General features: G+C 34.5%; 1 protein-coding gene and 1 long non-coding RNA gene across 7 annotated transcripts; both read right to left on the bottom strand.

Moving 5' to 3' along the window:
- Positions 1-5,333: 5,333 nt before the first annotated feature.
- On the bottom strand, positions 5,334-9,712 carry LOC123895660 (protein GRAVITROPIC IN THE LIGHT 1). Of its 6 annotated transcripts, none has more exons than XM_045946126.1 (4): positions 9,663-9,712; positions 9,206-9,338; positions 8,939-9,035; positions 5,334-7,041 (listed from the first exon to the last, which is right to left on the bottom strand). In XM_045946126.1, exon 4 carries the CDS (start codon positions 7,039-7,041, stop codon positions 5,650-5,652), a length of 1,392 nt encoding a protein of 463 aa, XP_045802082.1. In that variant the 5' UTR covers positions 8,939-9,035; positions 9,206-9,338; positions 9,663-9,712; the 3' UTR covers positions 5,334-5,649. The 6 variants fall into 6 exon arrangements, with proteins under 6 accessions (XP_045802082.1, XP_045802079.1, XP_045802078.1 ...); XM_045946123.1 differs by lacking the exon at positions 9,663-9,712 and adding an exon at positions 9,406-9,560 and having other exon boundaries at positions 9,264-9,338; XM_045946122.1 differs by lacking the exon at positions 9,663-9,712 and adding an exon at positions 9,406-9,560.
- Positions 9,713-10,801: 1,089 nt separating this feature from the next.
- LOC123895669 lies at positions 10,802-14,788 on the bottom strand. The gene is made up of 3 exons (XR_006804486.1): positions 14,305-14,788; positions 13,575-14,209; positions 10,802-13,488 (listed from the first exon to the last, which is right to left on the bottom strand). It is a non-coding gene; the product is annotated as an uncharacterized LOC123895669 (long non-coding RNA).
- Positions 14,789-16,895: the final 2,107 nt, after the last annotated feature.

The raw sequence follows: 16,895 nt of genomic DNA on the forward strand, positions 1-16,895 counted from the left end.
TGTGCTTATGCAAAATGGTCAAGTGGTTGCTTATGCATCAAGGCAGTTGAAAGTGCATGAGAAGAATTATCCGACACATGATTTAGAATTGGGTGCTGTTGTGTTTGTCTTGAAGATTTGGAGGCACTATTTGTATGGATCTAGATTCGAGGTTTTTAGTGATCATAAGAGTTTAAAGTATTTGTTTGATCAAAAAGAGTTGAATATGAGACAAAGAAGATGGTTAGAATTCTTGAAAGATTATGATTTTGGATTGAGTTATCATCCAGGGAAAGCTAATGTTGTAGCCGATGCTTTGAGTAGGAAGTCTCTACATATGTCGTCTCTTATGGCAAAAGAATTGGCGTTGATTGAAGAATTTAGAGATCTCAGTTTGGTTTGTGAAACTACGACTCGAAGTGTGAGATTAGGTATGCTAAAGTTAACTAATCTTTTTCTTGAAGAGATTAAAGAGAAGCAAAAGACGGATGCAAAGTTGTTAGAATACAAGACACTCATCAAAAAAAGGAAAAGAAATAGATTTCAAGATCGACGAGAGTGGAGTTATGAGATGTAAAGGAAGAGTGTGTGTACCTAATGTACTGGAGTTGAAAAGGATGATACTTGAGGAAGGACATAGGAGTAATTTGAGTATTCATCCTGGAGTCACGAAAATGTATCAAGATCTTAAGAAAATGTTTTGGTGGCCGGGAATGAAGAAAGAAATCGCAGAGTTTGTGTATGCTTGTTTGGTTTGTCAAAAGTCTAAAGTAGAACACCAAAAACCGTCTGGTTTGTTACAACCTTTGTTTATTCCGGAATGGAAATGGGATAGTATTGCTATGGATTTTGTAAGTGGTTTGCCTAGGACTACGAAGGGTAATGATATAATTTGGGTAGTTGTGGATAGATTGACAAAGTCTGCTCATTTTATAGCTATCAAGACCGGAATGTTGGTACCTAAGTTAGCCGAGATTTATGTGGAACAAATTGTAAGATTACATGGGATTCCTTCTAGCATTGTGTCAGATAGAGATCCAAGGTTTACTTCTAGATTTTGGGAGAGCTTGCAAGAGGCGTTGGGAACCAAGTTGCGTATGAGTTCTGCTTATCACCCACAAACGGATGGACAATCGGAAAGAACAATTCAATCTCTAGAGGATTTGTTGAGATCTTGTGTTTTGGAACAAGGAGTTAGTTGGGAGACGTGTTTGCCATTGATTGAATTCACTTATAACAATAGTTTTCATTCAAGCATAGGAATGGCACCTTTTGAAGCTTTGTATGGAAGGAGGTGTAGGACGCCTTTATGTTGGTTTGAATCGGGTGAGAATGTGGTACTTGGACCCGAGATTATTCAACAAACAACCGAAAAGATTAAGATGATTCAAGAGAAGATGAGAGCATCTCAGAGTCGTCAGAAAAGTTATGCGGATAAGAGAAGAAAAGATATTGAATTTCAAGAAGGTGATCATGTATTTTTGAGAGTTACATCGACCACGGGTATAGGACGTGCTTTGAAGTCAAAGAAGTTAACATCTAGATTTATTGGACCTTATCAAATTTTGAAGAGAATCGGAAAAGTGGCATATCGGATAGCTTTACCTCCATCATTGTCTAACTTGCATGATGTATTTCATGTATCTCAACTAAGGAAGTATATATCGGATCCATCACATGTGATTGAATCAGATGATATTCAAGTGAAAGAGAATTTGACCGTTGAGACTATGCCTTTGAGAATTGAGGGAAGAGAAGTGAAGAAGTTAAGGAATAAAGAGATTGCATCAGTGAAAGTAGTTTGGGGAGGACCCGCTGGTGAATATGCGACTTGGGAACTTGAAAGCAAGACAAGAGAATCCTATCCAGAATTATTTCCAGGTAATTTTCGAGGGCGAAAATTCTTTTAAGGAGGGTAGAGTTGTAACGACCGTTTTTAGAATTAATAATATTTATTATTATTTTGTTGTAGTCATTATGTGATTAATTGTGTTTTTGTGTGATTAAGAGTATTTTAGTCATTAATAGATTATTAACTAGATGCGGAGAGTTAAATTAATTATAAGAGAGATAATTAGTTAATTATGAGAATTAATAGACTTTAGATGTTATTGGGCATAGAATTTAAAATAAACATGTTATGAGTAGAATAGAGGAGAAAATAGTAATTGTGTAGAAAAATTAGGTTAGAAAGAATAGAGTAGTATGAGAGTTGGTCACAAAACCAAAAATAGAGAAAAGGGAGGTAGAAAGAGAAAGTAGAAGAAAAATAATGTTTTAGAGAGAAGTTGGAGAAAAGCTTGAGAGAAGAGGAAGAACTTGAGGAATTGAAGAAGAAGGACTAAAGGTTTCAACTTTGACAAGGTATGAGAGTGGTAATTTATTCATTTTTAGAGATGATTTATAAAGAGGGGAGGAGAACTTTTCTCCTCCATACCCAAACTCTTTCATCTCTTAGGGTTGTGGGAATTGGAAATTGGGAATGTGTTTATATTCCTTGTTAATGCATATATGATGTTATTGCTTTTGATTGATTGCTTAAGCTTTGTAAAAATAGTGGATTTTGAAGATTTATGATAAAATCTAATAACTTGGAGATAAGTAATTAATCTTGATGATTTTGTGCTTTTAACTTATGTTTAAGTTGTTTATATGTTGGGTATTATATGTATGTGCTTTTCCTAAGTTCAAATAAGTGATTTTGATGAAAATAAGCACTTTTGGTTCAAAACTCGTTTTTATGAAGATCTGCAAATACAGGTCTTTGCGTCGAATATTAGTCGACGCTATGAGCGACGCAACTGGTTGTTTGACAGTTTGACTGTTGACCCTTTGACTGTTGACCAGACTGCGTTGACCGTTGACTGGATGTTGACTTTTGATGGTTTATTCACCCGGAACTTAATTTTCACAGTTTTTCGTGTAGATTCCGAATCCGAAGTTAGTTTTCCTAGATAATGCTTGATTGTTAATAATTGCTTGTGTTAGAAGCATGATTTGAAATTAAAATGAGTTTTATGTATTCAAATGATTGAATAGTTATGAATATATGTTAGTATTCTTTTCAATGATATTTGGATAGTTGATTGATGGAATAAATGCATTATGTGTGATAATGATGTTTGTGATTGAATCATAATATGACTTGCTAGTTGATTGTGAAGTTGATAATTAATTGGAATGGTAATTATGATTGATAGTGTACATACATATTGGTATATGTGTAGATGTAAATATCATATAATTGCTATGTGAACATTCCATGCACTCATGTTGTATGATTGGCCTTTGGTAAGGTTGGAAATCCAATGTAATTGGTCAAATGCATAACCGCTTTGGTAAGCAAAAGAGAGATGCAGAGGAGGATATAAGTTTATCCAAAAGAATCGGTACCACATGCATTAGATATGCATTAGGAGACATTACATCTCTATTCGACATTAGTGTGCATTAGGGATTATGTATTTATTATACTTGATACTTGGTAATTGTCATTGAATTAACATAAGTGTTCCTTTGATAATTATGTGTATATTTGTTATCTAATTCGTTATGCCATATTGTTATGAGTATGCTTATTAGATAGAATTGTGTAGAGATATATATGCTTATGCCTTACTTTTGTTCATTTAAGTGTGGATAGTAATCTAGTCACTTGCACTTATATTGGGTATTTTGCTAACTCTCTGTTTTGTGTATGCGCGTAAGGGTTAGGGTGTTATATTACCTAATAGAGTGAGGTATCAAAGCAAACCTAGACAAATGCGACGCCATAATCCATATGGAGACATCGTCGTCGAAGGAAAGGATCATGAAGCTGAATGGGATGATTACGAGACTCAACAGATTCATCTCACGTTCCGCCCAACACGCTCTTCCATTCTATAAACTATTAAGGAAAGAAGTGTCCTTTGAATGAACGACGGGGTGTGAAAAAGCCTTCGATCAACTCAAAAAGGCCCTTCGGTACTGTCCAGACCTATGGAAGGAGAAACACTATATATTTACTTAGCCGTCTTAGGGGAAGCAGTCAGTGCAGCACCAGTCAAAGAAGTAGGGACAAACCAAAGTCTAGTATACTTCGTATCAAAGACATTATCTGGACTTGAAAAGATTGCCCTAGCATTAATGATGGCTGCCAAAAAGCTTCGAAGATATTTCCAAGCACACGCCTGAAGGTTAGAAAAAACGCAAGAATGGGGTTGAATTGTGTTGGCTTTTTCTTCTTTTTCGTAAAACTCAACTTATCAGCTTCTGAAGTAGTTCAGAGTCTGATGAATGTATGTTGAAAATAGTTATGCAACGGAAATAAAAGCAGAGAGAAGACAACACAAAGGAAATTATACTGGTTCCTCCCACAAACGAGAATAGTCCAATCACCTTGCACTTCCAAGGAATTTCCACTATAATCAAACTGATTACAAATGCCCAATCACCTAGTTTTGGACTTCCTTGCCCAAGTAACAAACTTAGGACTTCATTGCTCAATTCCGGACAAGAGACTTCCTTTGCTTAAACACTAAGTAAGAGAATTTCTTTGCTTAAATATTAAGTAAGAGACTTCCAAATGCTCAAGTTTTCAGAAAGAGACTTATCAAACACTAACTTAACGAATTATAGTTAGATGTGGTTCTACACTTGATATACAATCAGGGGTGTAGGCAATAATACATTGAAACTCTATAACTTAAGGATTTCTAAGATACATTCGTTGGAGAGAAATCCTAAGCATAATCAAAGCTGGGATTTTTAATATAGATACAAGAGAAAGATCCGTTGGAAAGACTTGAGCTCAAATAGAGTCGTTGGAGATGACCATTGAAAAGTTGGTTGGAACTTGTTTTTTTTGAAGAAGCTAAATTAGCCCACTCAAATTGGCGCCAGAGAGAATCGAACCTCAGACCTCAAGAGGAGCACACTCCCAGGTCCCAAGCCAATACCAATGCACCAACCCAGGTGGAATTTGTTATTTGCTTTATGCGTAGCAGTTGCAATATGAGTAATAACCGCTCCAAAGCTTTGACAAGGAGGATAATGTCTTTACTATATTCTAGAAAAAGACAACTGCTTCAACTATATACAAGCGTTGACGTCAAGATACAAAATTCAATCACTTTTCACTTTTACTCCTTGAGCGTTGGAGTGTTAACATGTTTTGCCATAACCGTCTCGAGCCCCACCGTCGGAGTCATCTAATTCTTTTCTGAGCCGAACATTTATCAATACAAAAAACTTGTTATTTTTCTATAAATACTGTGTTGTTACCCGTTAATAAACAATTTCAGAAAGATGATATCCGTTAATAAAAATTCAAAAAAGAAGGAAGGGATAGAACAAAGAAATTAAAAAGAAAATGAAACGAAGAGACAACAATCACCACCTACTACTTTTAACATTATTATGTACATAACATGCAATATCAGGTAAAGATGCCATAACAACTAAACAGTTCCTGCCACTGGCCTAATATCAACAAAACTTTGGGTAATGTCTTCTGATTAAACTGCTAAATAAAAATAAGAAGAAAAAAAATATTCTGAAGAAAAGGACGGTTCCCAATGCAAAGATTCATGCCTTTTTCTTTTGAAAATGGACAACCATACATACAATAGCTGACTCAGTCCCCACCCACATCACAGAGCATCATGTCCTTCCCATTCAAAACATTGTCTACCTTTGTTGTTGTAATAACTGTGAGAGGTAAACTTGGCACTGTAAAACAGTTTTACCTATCTTAAAACCTGGAACTACTGTGAAACAAACTTGTGGCTCAGATTCCACTGCTAGTGTTGCTGCTACTTCATCATCATCATCATCATTTGCATTTACATTTACAACACTCTCCATGTACACATCAGAGAATCTACATCCTTTTCCTATTTGAAATATTTCAACTTGAGGCTCAAAAGAAAATGCTAAACAATGCAACAACCATACCCTCTTAGCCATCTCACAAAATAATGTGAACAACTTGTTGTCATCAGGAAATTCTCCACTATTCACCATGTTGGTTCTTTGTTTCATGTCACCAAAAAAAGATGCTTCCATTTTGGGGTGAACTAGTCTCAAGTATTTTACCTTGCAAAACTTTGCAAAAGGTGATTTTGGTTTGAAAGCAAGAAACTCCTTTGCTTTCACTGATTTTAACTCGTTGAACCTCGCAAAGAAAAACTGTGTTTTGTTTCTATCAGGAGGAATAGACTCATTAGGAAGATTGAAATTAGGGAAGTTGAAAGAGTCAAACATTTCCCTACAAACAAAAGACTCAATTGCAAAACACTTGTGATCTTCTTTCCAATAAACAACATTTTCTTTAATAATAGCATTCACTGATGCATCAATATCCCAACCTGCGGATCTCATCTCATTCACCAACAACTTCACAAAGCTTCTAATCGATTTAACTGTGTGTCGAAGAACAGAAATAAAATGTGTAGGACTTAGTCCTGAGATATGAAGATTATCAAGGGATGATAACAAACCACTTTGATTTAATCTCTTTTCAATTGACTTGTTCTGTTTATTTGCTTCCTCTAACTTTTCTTTAAGAAACATTATCTCAGAGTCTTTAACCCGCGCCTGCGATTCTAACTTCTTCCCCATTATCCTATAGGTTTTAATAACACTCTTCAGCTCCTTTGATTCAGATGCAACTATTGCTCCCTCCGGTGAAGGATCAAAATCAAATTGTTTTCTGAACCAACATTGCTTTAACTCAGATAAGACCTTCAACTCTGAGACTACAAATTTATCAGCATCTTGAATTCCATCAGGGTCATAAGGTGATTGAGCATATTGCAGCTGAGCATATGAAGCTTTTATAGTTGAAATGCTAGCAAACACTTTTGAAAGCAAAGCTTCTATGACCATTTTTTTCTTAAGCTCTTCTTCTTCTATGACCATTTTTTTCTTAAGCTCTTCTTCATTGTTGAGATTAACATCAACTTTAACATTCTTCAGTCCATCAATTCCAGTCATTGATTTAACACGAAGAACCTTCGATAAAGTGCGAGCCAATTTACTCTTGTGAGGTGTCACTGCTGAAGGCTTAACGGATTCCATCTACAAAATAATTATAACAAAGAATAAAAACTGTTCACAAGTGTTTAAAAAGAATAACGAGTGCAATAAAGTCATCAAAAGATGACGATCATAATGAGTTTTCTTAGCAAAAGATAAAAAAAGCAATATGCTTTAACGCTTAGAACAAGGTCTATAATAGAGAGGTTGGAGTTTCTTTATGCTCTTCATGTACCAGAAGTTTGTTGCTTGACTATAACAATGACCTCAAAAGTCATTTCTAAACAAGCATGTTTAGAAGACAAAAAGTTACAAAGAATAAAGACAGAAAGACAAGATCAAAAGATGCGTTAATTAAAAAGTGTACCAATGTACATGCAAAACCAAGTTTTATACAGTGAAAAGCAAAGCTTTAAGGTCAAAGTTATAACATCAATTACAAGCCAAGAAAAACAAGATCCATTTCTATATATTTTATTGTGGTTATATAAGTTTATCAGATTTGTTTAGTTTCCTATTTCGCTTAAAAAAGGAAAATCGGCCCACCATTTAAAGTAATCAGAAATTATTTTTAAAGTGGTCAGCTTAATCAGTTTGTGTTGTTTTGGTAAACCAAGAATGATTACAGTCATGATCAGCATAAATATCACTTAGAGATGTTATTTTTACACCCAAAAACCCGACAATGTATCCGACATTGTATAAAATAGATCCTTAGGATTCCCTGATCTCTTTATTCAATTCAACATGTAAATGATCTGGCCTAGAGTAGCTATATGTCTCTGCAGACTGCAACAGAACTCAATTCAAAGTGGGATCATCACACAAGACCCACATGAAACTTTTAACTTCACCATCATAACAATGAGATAATATATCATTCCCTATGAGGCATCCACTACAAGATAGTACAAGAGATGCCTATCTCCATCCACCACTTAATTAAAGCAATAAAAAGACACTGATATGACTATACCAACAAGAGTGTCAATTTTTTCATACCACTTTTTTAACATAAATATACCTTTAAACCACTGTATGGTTAGTGATAGAGCGCGAGGTGGGGTTAATGGTAGGACTGCAGGAAAAAGGAGATCAAAACTCCTACTTAACAAAATTAGAACATTTCGATTAAAACAGTACGCCCCTATTTTAAGTTCATCCTTCTACTTAAATTTTGGTAAACTAAAATCATTAGTCAACCTATCTCTATCCATCGATTTGATCTCGTAACTGTTTTAACTACACATTTCAGGTAAGGAAAAGGGCTGTGTAAAGTGTTCGAAATCACACATAAACAAGAGTCAAAATTACATATGTGAATCTGTGGAGCTTTCAAAATCCACCATAACAAATGACATGCTACCTTAAGAAGGCAAAACACAAGACCATGGGCCCTCAAAAAACATTAACCCAATTCCTTATTACTTCCAAAAATACCAACCTACTACTTCACTAGTTATTACTCCTATAATAAACAAAAATTACCAAAAGCATCCATACATAATTATAAGATCGTTTAACACTTTTCACACGAAAAACTGATATTGTAATTAATGTGTATAATTTAAGGTATCGAATATAAAGGGTGTGTTTGATCTGAAAAATTATAAGTACCTGATAAAACATTACATGATAGAACAACACAGGACAAAGTTTACGGTATCGAATAATTTTTCTCTTGTACAACATGCTTGGTGCACAAAAAGTTATTTTGATATTTTAGACAACCGGTGCACAGAACAAAAAGTTGTCCCCAAAAACTTCCCTTAACCCCCGAGTTTGTCCGGTCCTAGGTTGTCTCGTCCAGTTCCTTATTTTATAGGAGATCAAACGCAACCAAATATAAACATGAAACAGAACTGGCAAATAAATCATATTTATGTTTTGTGTATTGACCATAACTTGAAATAGCAGCAATCAAGGAAATTAAAAATACCTGATAAATTATCTCCAAGAAATCAGGAATGGACGAAGACGGTTATGTTCTCATAATGAAACGGATTATATATCTCAACAAAACAACTTGAAATACCCTGCAAAACAAAAGGGAAAAAACATTCAAAATCAGATTAAAAAAGGAAGTTTTTTTTCTTAAAAAAAAAAAACAGAAGAAGAAGAAGAAGAAATTACTCCGTTTACTTATTAGCAACAAGAGAAATTCAAAGAAAAATAAAGAAAACGTGTTTATGAACAAGTAATTAACTAGAGGAGATGAAAACGCGTTGAATACTACTAGCTAGTAATAAAAACAAAACACCGACTTTATTCGTTTCCAGCCTTGGAAAGAGCACCACCAAAACTGCTGCAAAAGATTATTACGTATGATTCTCTTCTCTCTGCAGATATGATACGATACGATATTAGTTAGTAAAATAAAAGAAACAACCAATAAAAAATTCTTACTGAGCTGAATGGGAAAGAAATATTGAGCCGGCGGCCCTATTGTCTTCTATGAGCGTCGTTGTCGCCCCTTGAACAAGAGAAAGAGACTCGTTATGTTATGGGTTTGTTTAAGAATGATTCACTGGGTTTTCTATTTTATTATTATTATTATTATTATTATTATTATTATTGTTATTATTATTTTTTGTTTATTAACCTTTTCACGATTTCAAAAAATACTACAAGAGAATAAATAAGCGAGTATGTTATGTTCCGACCTCGGCAATGAATGGGTGGTGAGGTGAGGGAGTTTACAAACGTTAAACAACTAGTTTTTTACCCGTGCTTTCGCACGGCCCATTATTTTTTATTTTTTTATTTTTTGTATTAAGACCCATTATAATTTTAAAACACATTTGATGATTTCTATTCTTTGAAGCAACAGAAAACATAAGGTTTCTAGTACTCATAGTAGTAATATTTATTGTGAAGGGCATTCCACTAAACTGAATTTGAATTCTTAGTCAAAGTAGAGCAAACCACTTCTAACAAATGTGCTTACTCAACTACATTGCACATAAGGGATATAAATTCGATAGATAGGTGATGGAACTGATATCATATAAACACTATTTTGTTAAAAAAAGACTGATTGTTACTTTGTTTTCCATCAAATGCATTTTCAACAATGTCATCCTCTTCAAACAACTCCAATAAGGAATACTATTAGATGGTCCAACCCAATAAAATATAACACTTATTTAAAGTAAATTTAGGTTTTTTTTTTCTATTCATTTATACAATCGGTGCCAAACTTAGGATTATTTATTGCCACTTTACTCTCTTATTGCATTGTTCGTTCTTGCTCATTTTTGTCACTTCATACTCGTTCTTCTTCTTCACCGGATTTTTAGTGTAACTTACTTTTTTATTCTATTACTTGAATCAACATCACATACGGTGTGGTTCACATTTTTTCCCGATTCCGCCATTAAACGGGACAGGCTGTGATTTTTAGACTCATCATGCTTTTAGGCGGGTTTAAGCGGGCCGAGCCTAAAGAGGGCGGGGTTGCTCGCTTTGCCACCCAGAATGATAGGGAACCAACCCAAACTACTAAGATGAATACTTTTTCTTACCAACACCCCCTTTCTAATAGAAAACTAAAGCATACATTGCAAAAGTATGCAATTCAACGAACAGATGGCAACTGATTTATAAACTAAAAATAACATTGTAACCAAAATATATTATAAGTGTTCAAGATCCATCATTATATGATAGATAACGAAAAGAACTTCTAAAAAATATTTTTAAAACAGTATTTGATTTTATAAAATATTGCAAAACAATTAAAGAATTCATCAAAACTAAAAATTAAAAAATTAATTAAATCCAAGGCAATGAACATTACTAATATCTCAAAACAACCCTTTAAAATAAATAATTAGGTCCTCAAGGCCTCAAACATTATATATTTTTTTTAACAGCCAAAATTTATTGATAAACTCAACCAAACATAAGAGATGTTTGCTGAGAAAAAGATACAAAGGAAAGGCTAGAAAAAAGCAACAAACTAAACAAACTCCTACATCCACTCAAACCAGGAACAAAACCTAGAGACACACAAAAACCAACACAAAACAACTTCACGCAGAGGACCAAAAGCGACAACCCAGCACAGCAACACCCCTAACAACTCCCACCACACAGAGCACACACCAGATCTACACCTCCTCACCGATAGAAGCAATCAAAAGGACTCCATCTCCATTCATAAAGTAAGCAAGGATCTTTTGCTGCACCATCTATAAACCACTGTCGATTAACAACCCAAAAGACATAAACAGATTTTGTGGAAGAATTATTACCAGCCCTAACCACTGCATTACTTGATGCCACACCTTCGAAGTACAGTTACAGTGAAGGAATAAATGAGGCCCCGTTTCCGCCGTCAGCTCACACAAAACACAAACTGATAACTGTTGCTGCATAATCCTCCACCTACATAAATTATTCTTGGTCGGGATTCGATCTAATAATAGTTGCCAGGAAAACTGATAACTATGTTCTGAGTGTCTTGTGTATTTTTCCTTTTTTCAGTTAGTCGTGCGCATTGGGGCTAATTGTGGTAACTTGCACAACTTCAATATTTTCCTACAGACGATAACAACAGACTTAGGACACTTAGGACACTCAACAGACGATGATACATAACACAACACACTTAGAACACTTCCAGTAGATAACAACAAAAAATTTTATTTAAATCCCCATCACTTAGAACTTAAATACAACGATTACAACATGGAGAGTTCACACAACAGCTAACTAAATTCACATCACAATATGCATCACACCATTATTAGAAAACAAATACAAAAATCACTCCTTCTCAATCTTCACTTGTTTAAAACGCGTACCTGCTATCAAAGAAAAACATAACATATGTCAAAAGGTGCAACAAAATGGCAGAAACCCGAAATCACCTTCCTTATAATCACGGTGTCCTGATTCAAGGACTTTAGACACCCCAAAACCTGCTATTACCTGCATTTACTCAAAAATCATCAGAAGCTACATAAACAAAAACTTGTTTCAATGTTGTACATTATTCTTTGATTAGTTTCAATCTTGATTAAAGAATAAAACTTAAACTCCAATCTTACAAATTACATGACCACTTGCTAATATCAAGCAATTGATCTCTACTACTCCAATTAAGGAAGAATCGTTCGAGAAAACCGAGTTAAAATTCTAATGAAATAGTCATTGACCAGACTTTACTTACCTGGGCCGAACTCTGAATTATCATGGCCCTTCGTTAGACCAACGGAGGGTTAAAACAAAAACAAAAATCCAAAATTTTTAATTTGCTAAGAAATTTATCATATCAAAGTTGTAAACTTAACTAACAAATTGATCCATTCAAAGACAAAATTTACATATAAAAAAAGCTACTTTAAGGATCAAATTTGACATATACTCAAAAGGGTTTTTGATTTATATACTCAAAAGGGTTATTCACAAAATTATTAACTTACAGATTGAGGGGTATATGAAAGAGGATTAGGAATTCCTTGTGTTTTGTTCATGAGATTCCTCATGTATGGATCACAAGCCAAGTAGAGATTTTTTAGCAGAACATCATTGGAACTTTCTGGAAGCTTTAGAGTTATGGTACTGTCAATAATGATCATGTCCGATTCTTTAGGAAAACCAGACACATAGTCCCTCAGAATCACTTGCTTGTTCCTCACTTGTTGTGCCATGTTTGGAATTGGTTTTTAGTTCATTCAGTTTACAACAGAAATAGTGATGAAAATGAAGACACTAATATCTCAAAGACTGAAAATAAAATTAGTAATGATTCAGTCATAAATAAGCATTACATATACCTATCATCAGTTAGCTTAACAATGACCATTTAACTACCTTGCCATCACGAACATACTCTCGTTCAGCAGGAATTGCAGTCATAATACTAATAACATCTATAATTCAATTTATTAGCTAAATTTATATCAAATACAAAGCAAAAAACTTCAAACAAAACAATAAAAACCCACCTTAATGGTGTCATAGTAGTTCCATCCAACCTCTGAGGACAATTAACCAAGCAAGCAGTATTCGTGTCTCTTTTGAAGCCTCAACACCCTAAATTCATTTACTCATTCAATATTCAAATTCAATATAAAATCATTTGAATTCAACAACAACAACAACAACAACAAAAATCAAAATCTTTAAATCACATCTATCAATCAACTGATGAATTAAATTTTGCAAAACTCGAATACAACATACAATATCCACCGCATACACAGTTACTTACCAACCAAAAACTCATAATCATAAGTGTGAGAACAAATTTCGGCAATATAAGTTAAACTTAACCCAAACTGGGATATAGAACAAATTTTAGACAGCCTGACCTTTGCCTTACTTTGAAACGCAAGTTTATATGGATGAAGGGTCGTACGGTATAAACCACTCTCAGGAAGAACAGCGAAACACGACATCTCATATACCTGGCCCTCTTCAAGCTTCCAATCAAACATATAAATAAGCTGTTTCCTAACAGTGGTATGAATTTTTTCCACCCTAAAAATTAATCAACCAATAAGTCATAATCTATAAATAAACACACCATCAACACAAATCAAATCCAGTAAACAAAATACACTTACCTTCTCATCACCCAAAACCATCTCAAGTAAGTTGGATTCAATTGGAATAAGGAAAGCAGGTACTTTTCACAGACGAAGCATCATACCTTAATACGACCAATTTCTTTACCGGGCAATATAGCCGCAACATCATCAAATTTACCATCCACCTTCAACTTATCGTTATACACCATCCCGTCAAACCCTAACTACACCCTGTTGCTCTCAATCTGTGCATCGCAAATCTTCCCCATCCTCAATTTATAGACAAGTGGAGCAGAAGAAATTCAATTAGGAGGGAAAATTATAGAGAATTCGAAATTCAAATCACTCTAAGCTTTTTAGGGGGGAAATAATAAGATGCAATTCTACCTCCACCACCACTTACCAACCAGAAACTCATAATCATGAGTAAATGAACAAATTTCAGCAATGTTTGTGAAGCTAAAACCATATTGCGATATATCAGAACTCTGAGAAGGCTTGACCACTGTCTTACTTTGAAAACCAAGCTTGTATCGATGAAGAGTAGTTGGATACAAACCACTCTCGGGAAAAATAGACAGAGAGGAGATCTCATACACTCCGCCCTCTTCAAGCTTCGAATCAAACATATTAATAAGTTGCTTTCTAACAAAAGCATGTATTTTTCCCCCCTATCAATAGATAAACCAACAACTCATTGTCAACAAACAACACGCAAGAACAACAAATCAAATACAACAAAATTAAATAGACAACACATTCATACCTTCTCATCACACAAAACCATCTCAAGTGAATTGAACTTCATTGGATTCATAAAAGCAGGTACTTTCCACAAACAAAGAACCCTAACCTTAATAGCACCAATTTCTTTGCCAGGTAATAAACCAGCAACATCTTCAAACTTACCATCCAACTTCATGTTTTCGCCAAACACCATATCCTCAATCTTAACTATACCCTTTAGTACTTAGTACATACAACACAACTCTCCTCAATCCCCAATTTATAGGCAACCGAATCCAATTAGGAGGGAAAATACCCTAGAATTCAAAATTCAAAACAACGAAATCATCTTTGGGGGGAAAAGAAGAGCATCCAATTCCACCTCCCCCAAATTAACCGGCCCAGATGAACCTTCTCGACGAGTAAACAACTCCACCTCCACCAAATAAACCCAACCCAGACGAACCTACTCGACGAACCACGAACAAATACACGGAAGACGACCAGATTCATCGAAAATTCTCGGATTTGGATGGAGTACATTCAATTTTCATGCATTCAACTTAACATGTGGCTTGGATTTTGAATTATTTATGAATATTGATTATGTGTGGTTGATATTAAGTTGAATGCATGAATGCATAGGAAAATGAATGCACTCGATCCCAATCCAAAATTCTCACTGGCAACCCTATTACCGCAGACCTACGCCTACGCAGCCTTTTCCAGCAAAAAAAAATTTAATAAAAAAAAAAAAACAGAAAATATCCACGCCATATATTTTATTCTATTCATACACCCTTGAAATTCTACTTATACACCCTATAAACTTAACCACCTTGGCCCACCAACCACAATCCTACGTGGCATATCTAAAATCAATCTACAGTTGCAAAAAAACGTATACCCTGTGTCAAGTATATAGATGTTGAGTTGTCGCTTTCGGTAGCTTTGAGGTTACTTTTATACCCCTGCTGTGTTGATTGATAGTATCTTATGAAATAAACCACCAAATTGATTTTGGAGACATAGTCATACGGTTTTTAGGATTTTATACCTTGATCCAATTTTACCATAAATTACTAAATTGATTCTTGTCTCTATAACTTACTACTGGTCATTCCGTGTCCGTCTTGTCTTGTATGTCCTATTTTATAAAAATAAAAATGTGTTAAAAAATGTGAATCATTTGTTCAAGAGAAGAAGTTATTAAGATATTAACATAAGATAGAAGATATATATTAAATAAGTATAGATTCTTAAATAAGTTTTCGACTCTTACGATATTTCAAATTAGGTATGTCTTTTGTAAAATATTTCACTTACTATAAAATTAAGTCACTATTTTCATTTACTTTTATCAAGATAATCTATGACATTTTCAACTTACGGTCAAATTAGTCTATATCCAGGGGCGGAGCTGGGTATATTTCGTGCAGGGCTGGCTAATGGAAAGACTTGAGACTACTATTGCGCTAACGACTAGGCGAGTGAGGTCTCGAGTGAAGTCCATAAAAAAATAACTATATACAATCTAGGCTTCCCCACAAATAGCTAACTAAGATAATAACAATCGATAGAGTGGTAAATGAGAATACCCTCCGCTGCGGGAATATCGGGCTAAGCGAATAGGGTGAATATGTTAGTTTGAAATGCGATCATGAAATGAAAGGTTAGCTTTGTTTTCCCCAGTCTCATCTCTTTCTTTGATTAATTTGAGAATCATATAAGAGATCATCAAAATTTACCTCTTCATTGTCTGTTCTGGTTATTAGGCAGACATTTGCTTCTATAAATCTTGCATACATTTGATCTACGGTTTCATCTTCATTCATTTCGAATAGTTCAAATTTTCTTACTCTTATGTCAATTCTTGTGTTCTTTTGCACAACTGGTTCCTTCATGATGAGTTTGAAGATTGTTCCTCATTTCTTTAGCAGTTTTGCATTTCATGATCCTGTCATATTCTTCCCTGCACAAAGTACTTTTAATAAATAGTTTAGCTTTAGTATTTAAAAGTACCCTATCAAATTCTTGTGTTGTCCACTCAAGGTAAGGTTTTGGTGTGAATGAGTCTTTGACTAGTGGAGTGTATTCTCCAACTTCAACAACAACCAACATGTTGTTAACTTGTACTCTTAGAAACAATTCCATTTTGTCTTTTCAGTAGTAGTAGTAGTAGTCATCTCCTTCAAAAAGAGGTGGCCTGTTTGACGAGCCTCCTTTTATCAAGCTTTAGACATTATTTACTTCCTGAATCTTTTCTTCAAGCACTTGTTAGATGGTCAACCTTAGAGGCAAATCTCTAATACCAATTGAAGTAACAAGGTTTACCATAAGAAACCAACGTGGTTAATGAATTGTTGCAAGTTGTCTTGCAGCGGTAAAACTCTTAAGAGAAGCATAGAGTAATTAATGTTCATCAAGTCCTTGTAAGTACGAATGAATAGTAAAACAAAGACACTTGCATGGGAGAATGTAGCAACCGTTGTCATAGAAATTGTACTCGATCAGCTGGTTGTATGTACTTGTTGTTGCAATCTTATTGGTCTAGATTAAAATCTTAATAATGTTCTTGGAGAACATAAAATCTTTGCCATGAGATGTGAAGTTAATATTCCTTAAAGGCAC

Source organism: Trifolium pratense, linkage group LG7, assembly GCF_020283565.1.
Source record: "Trifolium pratense cultivar HEN17-A07 linkage group LG7, ARS_RC_1.1, whole genome shotgun sequence".
NCBI classification, from domain to species: domain Eukaryota; kingdom Viridiplantae; phylum Streptophyta; class Magnoliopsida; order Fabales; family Fabaceae; genus Trifolium; species Trifolium pratense.